This window comes from Narcine bancroftii, chromosome 5 (assembly GCF_036971445.1).
Source record: "Narcine bancroftii isolate sNarBan1 chromosome 5, sNarBan1.hap1, whole genome shotgun sequence".
NCBI lineage: Eukaryota > Metazoa > Chordata > Chondrichthyes > Torpediniformes > Narcinidae > Narcine > Narcine bancroftii.
The window spans coordinates 229,398,663-229,410,400 of NC_091473.1; the positions used below are offsets into that span (position 1 = coordinate 229,398,663).

Sequence of the window (11,738 nt, forward strand, 5' to 3'; positions counted from 1 at the left end):
TGATGGTGGAGGGGGAGCAGCTGTTCCTGAACCTGGTGATGTTATATCTCTTTCCTGATGGTAGCACCAACAACAGAGTGTCGGCTGGGTGGTATGGATCCTTGATGATTGCTAATATGCAAAAAAGGTTCACAGATTTGTTGCTGAAAGGATACAGTCTTTGTTTGTCTTGTCAAACAAATACAGAATTGTGGAAACATGTTCAGACTAGCCAAAGGCTGCACTTGGGCAACAGCGATTGAGTTTTAATATTTCTGTTGGTAGTTTAAAAGATGTAATATAGTCAGTAGCAGATTCCAGTTCTTGACAGCTCATAAAATTGAATGATATCTCTGTGAGTTTTGTAGTTTGCTCATTGTTAGGACATGCCTGAGCCCTTTAAATAAGTTTATGTAGAATATTGTCAAATCCCAATTCACCATAATTCCAATAATACCAATGGAAAATTAAATCTTGACCCATTTTCATTTTGGTAAGATGTTTTTCATAAGGGGAGTGCATTGCGAAGGGTCCATGCAAAAGGAGATTTTTTTTTCAGCACAAAGAATCTAAGAAATCCTTCACCAAGATTTCTGTCTACTTCCTCCTGACTCACCAACAAACCTCCATACCAGGTCTTTCATGAATCCCCATCTTTCACACAAATGACCAAAAACGATGGAAATGCTGCCTTGGCAATGGAGCATTTCCTGGACGGTAGACATTTGCAACATCTCAGAGTTGCCCAAAACAGTGAAGACTTAGGCCAAGAACGCTTGGCAAAAAAAAAGCATTGCATATCATGGGCAAGCTGATAAGGATCACTTTGAAAAATACTCTGATCCTACCTGACATGGATCACATTCATTCAGGATATTTAGTTCTTCAGGTGTTTCCAACTTCTAAAAAGAGTCCAAAAATTTTTTAATTAAAATCAAGTTTATATACAAAAGATATCTGTGTGCACAGAAACAATCCACAGTTCAATCTGCATGCATTCAGCTCAGGCACAAGAAACAAATAAAAAATATGTAGTATACCTTCAGCTGCCCTGCAATTAATGTGGGTGTGACAGATAATAGATGTTTTTGGGAGATAAATCGGGGCAGGTTTTTTGGTGTGGGTCACTTTAAAACAAATCTTATTTAAAATCCTGGAGCTCTGCCCCATGTTAGACATGTTGGGGCCAACAGCCTTTGCAAAAGCTTTGGAGAGTGCCCAAGAGACTTCACTAATGGATTGTTGTTTACAAAAAGGCAACAGATGAAAGAGCTTGTTGGAGCTGCAGGCTGTCAGGAGTGCAGCTTGCTGTTCTAAAAGGGTTATGTGGTTTTGCAAGCAGAGAGGGTCACACAGGGTTTCTCTCAGAGAGAGGGGGAATTCAGTTCTGCAGTTTTACAGTCAGCAGCAACAGCTGGGACTGGAACAGGACAAGCTGGAAAGTTTGTGGAAAACCCCATTTGTAAGACAGGTTGCGAGTGTTTAGTTCAGCCTGGTCAAAGCCCTTGTGGTTCATGCAAGAGGATAGGACTGGCTGTCTAATGTCTCAAGAGAAACAAAAGGGAACTCTGAGGTGACCTGAAAAAAAAGAGATAATCATCTGGAGAACCCTGAGAGGGCAAGTTTCTTTGGCAAGACACTGCAGTGGCTGGTTACAAGGAATCAGTTGTGGGTGACCAGCGAACAACAAATCTCTCTCTGAAAACTGACAAGAACCTTTCTGAGCAGTAACTATTTACCTTTCAAGCACCAAAGCCTGATGAACTTCATAAATGTTCAATTCTGTGCACTGTATAAGAATTACCTGCAACCAGTGAACTTGGAGGAATGAGAAGTGAGATTGGACAGTAAATCAAAGAACTTTTCTGAACTTATATACACATGCACTTAGAATTAGAAGGGGGTTAAGTTAAGTTAAGCCTGCAGCTGACGTGGACATTTACCCCCTCCATAAATCTTCATCCGCGAAGTCAAGACAAAGAAAAAGTGAATAGTAATAAGTTAAAGTTTGATCCTGTTTTCATGTTTAAAGATAATTAAAAGCAACTTCTGTTTCCTTTTAAAAGTAACTATTTGTCTTGGTGAATATCTTGCTGCTGGATTTATGGGTCCTCTTGGCTCGTAACAGTGGGAACACAATTCAGTTACTCCATCTGCAGCATATAGAACATAGATATACACAGCAAAGTACAAGCCCTTCAGCCCACAATTTATTAACCTAATAACCTACTCTAACTGCCTAGAATTTCCCTATTGCATAACTCTCCATTTTTCCTAGTTCCATGTACCCATCTAATAGTGAAAACATACCAAAATGCTGGAGGAACTCAGCCAGTCTTTTCAGAGTCCAAAAAGAAAAGATATATTGCTGATGTTTCAGGCCTGAGCCCTTCTTCAAGGAATAAGCAGAATGAGCCAGAACATATCTTCCCTGCACTTACAACCAAACATCTTAAAGCTTTGCCTCCGTGTTAGCCATTCTACCTTGGGGAAGAAAAAAAAACCCTCTGGCTATCCAAAATGCTGTAGAAACAAGTAAAAATAAACGAAGGCACCCTACACTGTTAAAACAGATAATGAATTGTCTGTTGGAATAAGGCATCCTATACAACCAACACCTAATTACAACTTGTATCTCGCATGATTAATTTTATGTCTAATATCAGGTTACTACTAGACATATTGCTAGGCTTCCCAAATATGAGGCTAAGCTCAACAGGCCATGGTCACATGACTATAATTCTGGAAATGCATTGCCCAAGAGGGAGCACTAACCTTGGACTACTCCAATCAGAGATCTATGAAGAACCACCTAGTTGATTTTTTGTGGACATGTGCAAGCCATTATAGGATGCAACAATGAAATAGCTTGGAAGAAAGAAAAGAATGGAACCATCATCCAGAATAAACATAATTCCTGATTCAGTAACAAAGTCTTCTAAATTTGATCTACCATGAGAAAATACAGAAACCACTAGATCTGATCTGAACTTGACATCAGAGCTCAAAGTTCATCAGGTTGTCACTGTGGAAACTCATCAAACCACGGGCCACAGTCCTCATTAAAAATAACTGTAACACTGCAGGGAACATGCAATTAGTCAAAAAATCATAACTTGCACTTATAAATTGTTGCTCCTTGGCAGCCACAGTATACGAGTAATGAGGTATGATTAACAAATAACCAAAAGTTATTTTTTGGCAAATACCAATTTGGCAGATGAGCATGAATAATAATTCTTGTATCAAAAGCAGCTTTAAATTTGTGTATAAAACTTACATCGGCGTCTGCTTCAAATATATCTCTTAGTGTGGATATTGAAGCCTGTTTTAAAAAAAGATCAACAGGTTTAAAATGTAGAAGAATTACATGCTGATATCAAATTGGCACGATTTGCTTAATCAAATCACCCATCCAAAGCTCTCCAATTTCTTTGAATAAGGTTCTTAAAGCTGGTTTTATGGCCTTGTTTCCTACTCTGTCTCCCCCCCCCCACACCTCAGTTTGCTGTTTCCTGCTGCTGGGAATTATACCAATCATCATGTCAGGTTTTATCATTTCCTGGTCTGCATATGATGTTTCCTATAAATGTACAAACATTTAAATGTTTTTGCAGTACAAGTATAACCAGAGAATCTTCCAAGTCCAACAATAGAATGATTTTGGCAGTTTTAGGTGTGTTTGTCGTAACAGGTCAAGAGCACTTGGGAGTGCCAAAACTAGAAAGCGTATGTAACTTTTATTTCAGTTTGTTGGAATGTCAGCGCTACCTGCTGACGGGGATCTAGGGACCAGTTTACAGTGAGCAATTAGATTTAAATTTAATTACAATTTCCCCAACAACTTCAAGCTATCTCAGATTTATCGTCAGTGTACATACATGACATCATATACAACCGAGATTCTTTTTCCTGTGGGTGAGGCAGAATTATCACTTACTTGTAGTGCAAAAAAAAACTACACAATGTACACATGTAAACAAATAAAGAAATATAAACAAACTGACTATGCAATACAGAGAGAATCAAAAAAGTGCAAAGTAAGAATCTTTAAGTGATTCTCAAGATTTCAGGCGACAGTTTGAGAAGTTCAGATTCTTGGGTGATCTGAATTTCTGACATTTGGATTTTTGGGCTTTTACTATATTCACAAAAGCAATCCTTGGCAGTATGTAGTATCTCAATTATGTATTCACACACTACAGAGCTTTCCATAAAGTGCCCCAATACTGAAGATTTTTTTCTACCTTGCACACACTCAGCCAATGAACATCCACAACCCTCTGAGAATTCCTTGATTCACAGCTTCTGGAACATAGACATTTCTTCTCATTTCTACCGTGATGATGTATTCTAATACTGCAAAAGCATCTTCCCATTAAACATTTTGATGGTACCATTCCTTTTAAGTAAGGTAGTCTTTGTAGCTTCTTTGATCTTTTACCACTGAGTGATCCAGCCATCTCTGGATCTTCAATCAAGTGATAGATACAAATTATAAATAACTATGGCTTAAGTACTGATCAAAAGATTCCAACCAGACTTATTTTCCTCTGTTAATACATTGAACATACAAACACTTGTATTAGGAGTAGGTCTCTCTGCTCATCAAATCTGAACTGACATTCAATTACAAGTAGATCACAGTTTTGTTGTAATCCTACCTAAACTCCAACCAAGAGGAACTTTTGAAAAATTATAACCAACGCAACAATGATCTCACCAGTCACTTCTTTTAATGCCCTTTGATAAATTTTCCAAGAACCTAAGGACTTGTCAGCCTGCACTCAATATTGCTCAGCACCTGTTACCCTGGTGATTGTAATTTTCCCAAGTTCTTTCTTCTGAAATTCGGATTAATTTATACCCTTGATAGTAAACACTAGTCCAAACTGTCTCTTTAATTCCAGTATTAATTTCCCAGCATCAGTTTATATAGGAGCAAACATTTTTAAGTATCTATAGAAACTTGCTTTTTCACATTCACAGCTACCTTTGCCCTAATTTTTCTTTCCTTTTTAAAAAAAACTCAGAATGTCAATGTCAGCTCAAATAAGGATCTTGTTTGTGGGGAAAATACCACAAGGAAAAGTTTCCTGAAGTTAAATGGAGATACTGGGATAGGACTAAAAGGAGCATGAAGTGTAGAGAACTATCATTTTCTCATTTTGTACCAAAGCAACACCAAAAAATTGGTCAAGGAGAAAGGATCTCAGCCAGAGCTGTTTTACTTGTTGACTTATCATCTTTCCACAACTAAATCTTCTAATGTTCCTTCTCATTATTGTACTATAGGAATAACTTGAGTTTACAAGGGAAACTCTTCACACTCTTCTACACTTCCAAAAGGTATTACAAGTATTCAACAAAACATTTTTATTAATACTGGAATAATTAAACATATACTAATGAATAAAGTCAGTCACTCAAGTTATAACCAAAACCCAAATGGTTGAATCTCAGTGAAGTGTCTAAAATTTCACAGCAAGTAGTGAGTTATAACCCACAAAAATGCCAGTAACTGCAACATACTTATCCAAACCTGCAAGCTCCATGTTTGCTGGGAAATTATGGTTTGAAATCATTGAGTATGCTCCACTTCTGTAATCTTGTGCCTAACAAATCCAGCCTTTCTGGAATGAACAAGGACAAGGAACTTCCATCAGCAAACTCTGGACTAACAGTTTCAGTCAAACATCCACTGTTTATATGCACACTAAAACTCCCGGTATCCAGCACCTATGGGGATAGGTAAATGCTGGATAAGTGAAATTTCTGTTTGCCTGAGATTGCATGCTACCTGATTGGCAAACGAATGGCTAGGGGCATCAATTTTAAACTTTTGTATTTTTTACCTATTTATTTTTCTTGATTTTTTTGCTGGTTAGTTGAAAACCAGATAACACGGATTTTACTGCATATTTACATACATTTTATTCATACCTTGACATGTTCAGGTAGCTCAACATTTTTCTCTGCTTTCAAAACTTTCTGTTCCTCTTCAACAATGCCCATCTTATTCTGCATATGGATAAGCTTCACATTTTCCAAGTTTGCAGTTGCATCCTGGTTCTCATGGACAATAATGGGTTCTAAACATACAACATCCTCTGCTAGCTTTATTCTCTTTGCTCTATTTTGCTCATCATTTTTCAAAAGAGATGCATCTTTCACAGCATTTTTCCGTTTTTTACAATTCTGTGGTAACGTTAGACTGACTTCTGCACCTTCAGATGATTTATCATTTTGTTGATTGCAGTACCATCCCAACCTTTTCTCAACATCCGAGGAATATTCAGAATTTCCATTCAATTTCTGACAGATATTTGTTAATTGATCCTGAAATTTGTTTGAAGGTGAATTTGACTTCAAATAACACGATCCACTTTCTAAGTCCTGCTCCAAGGTGTCAATTAATTTCTGAATCCAGAGATCAGTGTCCAGGTTTTCTCTCAACTGTGAAATGAGCTGATGCAGACAGTCTTTAGGTACATGGCTACAGGCCAAGTGAAGAAAAGATAAAAGATTTCTCCTGACCATTACTGGAAAAAGGTAAAACAATGGCTTTCTGAGAGAGAAAAAACAATGATACCATTGGTTAATTAGTTGATAGACAAGATACCTAATTCTCCAATTCTTATTAATTAAAATGAGCTGTGCAGAAATTGTAGGATAAAATGTGAATAATTATTTTATATCCCGATTTTTTAATCAACAAAATATTACCAAGTCCAAGTCAATATTTGCCCTGTCTATGCAAAAATGTGGCTCAAAGGTTCACAGACTATTTTTTCTGTAGTCATCCTCCACCATTTCAAGGAAACTTGTATTTATCTCCACAATTTCACTTCACATTTGTGATTTTCCTGCTTCAAACTTTATCCTGTCATGCTTGATTGTCAGTTTGAAATTATGGCAAATGATGGACAAAACTACATCTTAAAATAAAGTGTGATGCTCAAATATACAACCAATCATGTTTTCAGAATACCCCAAAGCACTGTTGGTACAGTCATTGGCATAATGTAGGTAAATAGACCAATACAGTTCAGCACACCAATGAAATAGATGTTTAGTCATAGTCCTTGAGCCTTACTAACCTCAGAGTAAAGAAATTTCCCTTCACCATGGTGCTAAATGTCTTTCCTTGTGTGTTGTAACTCTAACTACCCAAGGATCCAACCTTTTGTGCCCTATCAGAATTCTGCATGTGAATTAATATTCCATAAAGGCTCTTACAGACTTAGCTTCTGTTCATTCCCTTCCAAAAATGGCTCAAGTTGACACAGTGTCTCAGTGAAGCTTCTCCAATGAAGTGACTGTTTTGACTGTATACGCTGCAGAATATGAAATGCACTTGTAGCTCCTGACGTACTCAGGGTAAGTGCGTAGAGCAGAATTTGGAACGGTTTCTGAAACTGCTCCATAATCTCTTTAAAATTGTTCATGCTCCTGGAAAGAAATGACAAATAGAGATCAGCATGGAGTACATAAATTAAAATTTGCTTGGTTACACTGACAAAGTAACAACCACTCTAAGATTATCGCTCTCTTAATTCAGATTTATTGTCAGAGTGCATACATGGCATCACGTACAACCCTGAGATTCTTTTTCCTGCTCCATTTGCCTTTTGATCTGTGCCTATTTCTTGTTTGGAGCTAAAATTCAGTTCTGGTCCCTAAACTATAGGAAGGATGAGAAATTGCTGGAGGGAGGGCTTAGATTTCTCAGAATGGAGTAAAACACAAAAGTCTCAGATGCTGTGATCACAGTAAATAAAACACAAAAGTGCTGGAGAAACTCAGCAGGTCTCACAGGAAATAAAGATATGTAAAAAAAATTCAGGCCTGGGCCCCTCTTTAAGGTATGAGCAAAAAGCGGGCAGACACCAGAATAAAAAGGCTAGGGAGAAGGGAAGAAAGGGCTCAGAAAAAAGGATAGGATAGGTGAGGAAAGGTGGGAATTAATCAAGGGAGGGTCTGTGAACGTAGAGCTAGAGGAAAGGAGAAATAGGGATGGGAAAAGAGAGGAGAGGGGAAGGCTGGTAGGGGGGGGGAGGTAGAGTGAAAACGGAAACTGGAGAAGTTAATGTTAATGCTGTCTGGTTGGAGAGTGCCCACATGGAGTAAGAGATGCTCTTCCTCAACCTGTCTCAGTTTGGCAGTGTATGAAACCATGGATATGTGTGCAAGGGAATGGGAAATTTAAATGGGTTGACACTAGAAGTAGGCTGGGTGATCATTTTGTTGAGCACCATCACACTGCTACTGCACTTGTGGGGATCTCGTACCTTAAAGAAGTGCTCAGGCCCGAAACATTAGTTGTATGCCTTTACCTCCTAAGAACACTGTGAGACCTGCTGAGTTTCTTCAACACTTTCGTATTTTTACTGGATTTATCAGGATGTTGCCTGGATTGGAGGACATCAGTTATGGAGAGATTAGAATAGATGTAGCTTGTTTTCCAAGGAGTGAAGAAGGCCGAGGGTGACCAGATGTAAGGAGAGAAAAATGATCAAATGCGTTTTCCATATGGTAGGAATTTCAAAAGCAAGGCATGACCCCAAATAACCCCACACTGAGTAAATACCACCCTCTCTCCCCATCAAGGTAAATAACCACCCTTTCACCCCACTGGGGTAAATAATAGCCTCACACTCCCCCAGAGTAAATACCCACCCTCTCACCCCCACCTTGGGTAAACACACACCCTCTTTCCCCCACCCTTCTCTCGTCCCTACTCTGGGTAAACAACCTTCTCTCGTCCCCACCCTGGGGAAGCGCCTACCCTCTCGCCGCCACCCTGGGAATGCGCCCACCCTCTCGCCGCCACCCTGGGAATGCGCCCACCCTCTCGCCGCCACCCTGGGAATGCGCCCACCCTCTCCCCCCCACCCTGGGTAAGCCCCACCCTGGGTAAGCCCCCACCCTGGGTAAGCCCGCATCCTGGGTAAGCCCGCATCCTGGGTAAGCCCGCACCCTGGGTAAGCCCCACCCTGGTTAAGCCCCCACCCTGGGTAAGCCCGCACCCTGGGTAAGCCCCCACCCTGGGTAAGCCCCCACCCTGGGTAAGCCCCCACCCTGGGTAAGCCCCCACCCTGGGTAAGCCCGCATCCTGGGTAAGCCCGCACCCTGGGTAAGCCCCCACCCTGGGTAAGCCCCCACTCTGGGTAAGCCCCCACCCTGGGTAAGCCCGCATCCTGGGTAAGCCCCCACCCTGGGTAAGCGCGCATCCTGGGTAAGCCCCCACCCTGGGTAAGCCCCACCCTGGTTAAGCCCCCACCCTGGGTAAGCGCGCATCCTGGGTAAGCCCCACCCTGGGTAAGCCCCCACCCTGGGTTAGCCCCCACCCTGGGTAAGCCCGCATCCTGGGTAAGCCCGCATCCTGGGTAAGCCCCCACCCTGGGTTAGCCCCCACCCTGGGTAAGCCCGCATCCTGGGTAAGCCCCCACCCTGGGTAAGCCCCACCCTGGTTAAGCCCCCACCCTGGGTAAGCCCGCACCCTGGGTAAGCCCCCACCCTGGGTAAGCCCCCACTCTGGGTAAGCCCGCATCCTGGGTAAGCCCCCACCCTGGGTAAGCCCGCATCCTGGGTAAGCCCCCACCCTGGGTAAGCCCGCACCCACACCAACCAGTGAATAGCGGTTCGTTTACCCGCCGCATTTCCCTCCCCAACCACGAGCCCCTTCCGCTAAAAATAAAACACCCCCGGACCCCCGAGAGAACCTCCTGCGCGCGGCTCGCTCCCCGCGTTAGATCGTCACTTCCGCTGAAAGTGACCGGATCCGGTGGGCTTGGCGAAGTGTCCCGGACCGCCACGCTGGCGCCGCCCCCGCCCCCTCCCCCTCCCCCGTTTCGCCTTCGAGAACTGCGGTTAAAGTCACAGAACAATCATTCAATTCTTCTACAGTCGTTACCGAAATTCTCGCCTTTCAGAGGAAACCGTTTGGAACAGATGCTTTACGGGGAAAACCGTGCTCGAGAGTCCCGCTCAGAGTGGGTGGTGGCTGATCCTCCTGCTGCCGGGCGAGGGGCTGCTCTGTGAAATGGCCAGTCGCTCCAGTCTGTTGTTGTGACATTGGTCCGTCGACTCGTGCCTGTCCGACAGGCTGCCTCGACCCGGACCGTTGTGCAAGGGTTAAAATGCAAGTGGCCACAAATCTCCTCGCAACAGCCAACTTCATGGCGAGACCGAGAAACCAGATTCGTTCTGCGAGGATGGAGGGTCTTGGGATAAACCAAAAAGTTTTATCAACCTTTTTGCGCATCATTTAATCGTGTAAGAAAGTAGCAATGTAACTGATAAGGTTACATAAGCCCTGAGTGATACATCTTTAGTACACACTGTCATCAACAAAGAGAGTCCACTTTCTCTCTCAAGGAAGATCGTCAGGACTGGTTGTGTTGGAAATGCCTGCAACAATCCCTTGGAGATGGATGGAATTTCTTGGACACGAGATTCCTGGGCCCTGCTGCAGTATGACATCCAGAATCTCACGGGTGGGAGATTTAACATGTGTGTTACTTATTAGAGAGTTGGCACCGCAAACAATGAAGCTGAAGGGACTCATCAGGTCACGCAGCATCCACAGACAGGAATGAAGGGTTAACTTTTCGGATCAGAACCCCACATATCAGACCGTGCCTGAACAACATCAAGATCTTTTCATGCAATAACCAGTTATCTGCAACCATCCTCACTTCTGATGAAAGTACCGATTAAGTAGCTGAAGATGACTGGGACTAGGCAATTCGGCTTTTAAGCCTGGAACCAGCACATTAGGGCAATAATGAAGAAAGCACACAAGAAAGTATGTCAGATACCTCTGGGAAGTATACCGGCATCACAGCTTGGTTTGGTAATTCATCTACCCAGAAACACCCAAGGCAGTAAGAGCCAGGTCCATCACAGGTTCTAATATTCCATCAAATGTATACATCAATGAGAGTTATCTCCTGAAGGCAGCTGACATCAAGGAACTCCACCAACCAGGTCATAACCTCTTCTCACTCCACCCTTCAGGCAGATGAAACAAAAGCCTGAAAACCAGCACCTCTCAGTTGAAAAACAGTTTATTTCCACATCACAAAAAGGCTTTGCACTAGGATTACTGTGATTTGTATCTTGTGTTTCTCTCTTATTTTTCAATTAACAAGTACCTACTCAGCTGCATCAAGAATTTCAGCACATATAATGCAGATGACAATAAATTTATCAGACTGTGCCAATCTCTGCCCATACATTTAGAAATCTACCTTGTTCCTGGACATTCAGTGACTTATCTTGCACAATCATGTGGTAGAGAATTGTTCTCTCAGTGAAGATATCCCAGTTCAGTTCTAAATATCCTGAGCACCCCTTCCACATCCCTCAGAAACATCATCTAGCCATTTAGTTTTTCTATCCTAGTCATAATTTTGTACAATTAAATGAGATCTCTTGTACTTTCTGAACTCCATTATATAAAAGCCTAATCATTCTGACCTCTCCTCATTTGAGATTTGCAATTTGAAGAATCATATACATCTTTGCTACAGTCCTAAGGAAACCATATCCTGTCTTGGGCCAGGGAGAACAAAACTGTACAATATTCAAGTGTGGTTCCAAAATCCTAGAAAACTGGAGCAAGACAGCTTTACTTCCAGCAAACAAAAACCTCTGTTCATATGAAGCCACCTTACCATTTGCCTGTACTTTTCAGTTTGCTTTCAGAGATTGGTGTACAAGAACACCCAAGTCCCTTGTACATCCTTCAATCA

General features: G+C 42.0%; 1 protein-coding gene across 6 annotated transcripts in view; it reads right to left on the minus strand.

Annotated features, from left to right (window-relative positions):
- fance (FA complementation group E) overlaps positions 1 to 10,185 on the minus strand; it is a 32,091-nt gene extending 21,906 nt beyond the window's left edge. The window contains exons 1-6 of one of the 6 annotated variants that reach the window (XM_069941613.1): positions 9,611 to 9,657; positions 8,316 to 8,435; positions 7,219 to 7,431; positions 5,923 to 6,547; positions 3,260 to 3,304; positions 828 to 881 (exon numbers count right to left, since the gene is read on the minus strand). In XM_069941613.1, the coding sequence (XP_069797714.1) occupies positions 828 to 881; positions 3,260 to 3,304; positions 5,923 to 6,547; positions 7,219 to 7,427 (933 nt within the window). In that variant the 5' untranslated portion in view covers positions 7,428 to 7,431; positions 8,316 to 8,435; positions 9,611 to 9,657. Of the gene's footprint in view, positions 1 to 827; positions 882 to 3,259; positions 3,305 to 5,922; positions 6,548 to 7,218; positions 7,432 to 8,315; positions 8,436 to 9,610; positions 9,789 to 9,895 lie in introns of those variants that run through there. The other 5 variants (XM_069941614.1, XM_069941612.1, XM_069941616.1 and 2 more) reach the window with 5 other exon arrangements.
- Positions 10,186 to 11,738: the final 1,553 nt, after the last annotated feature.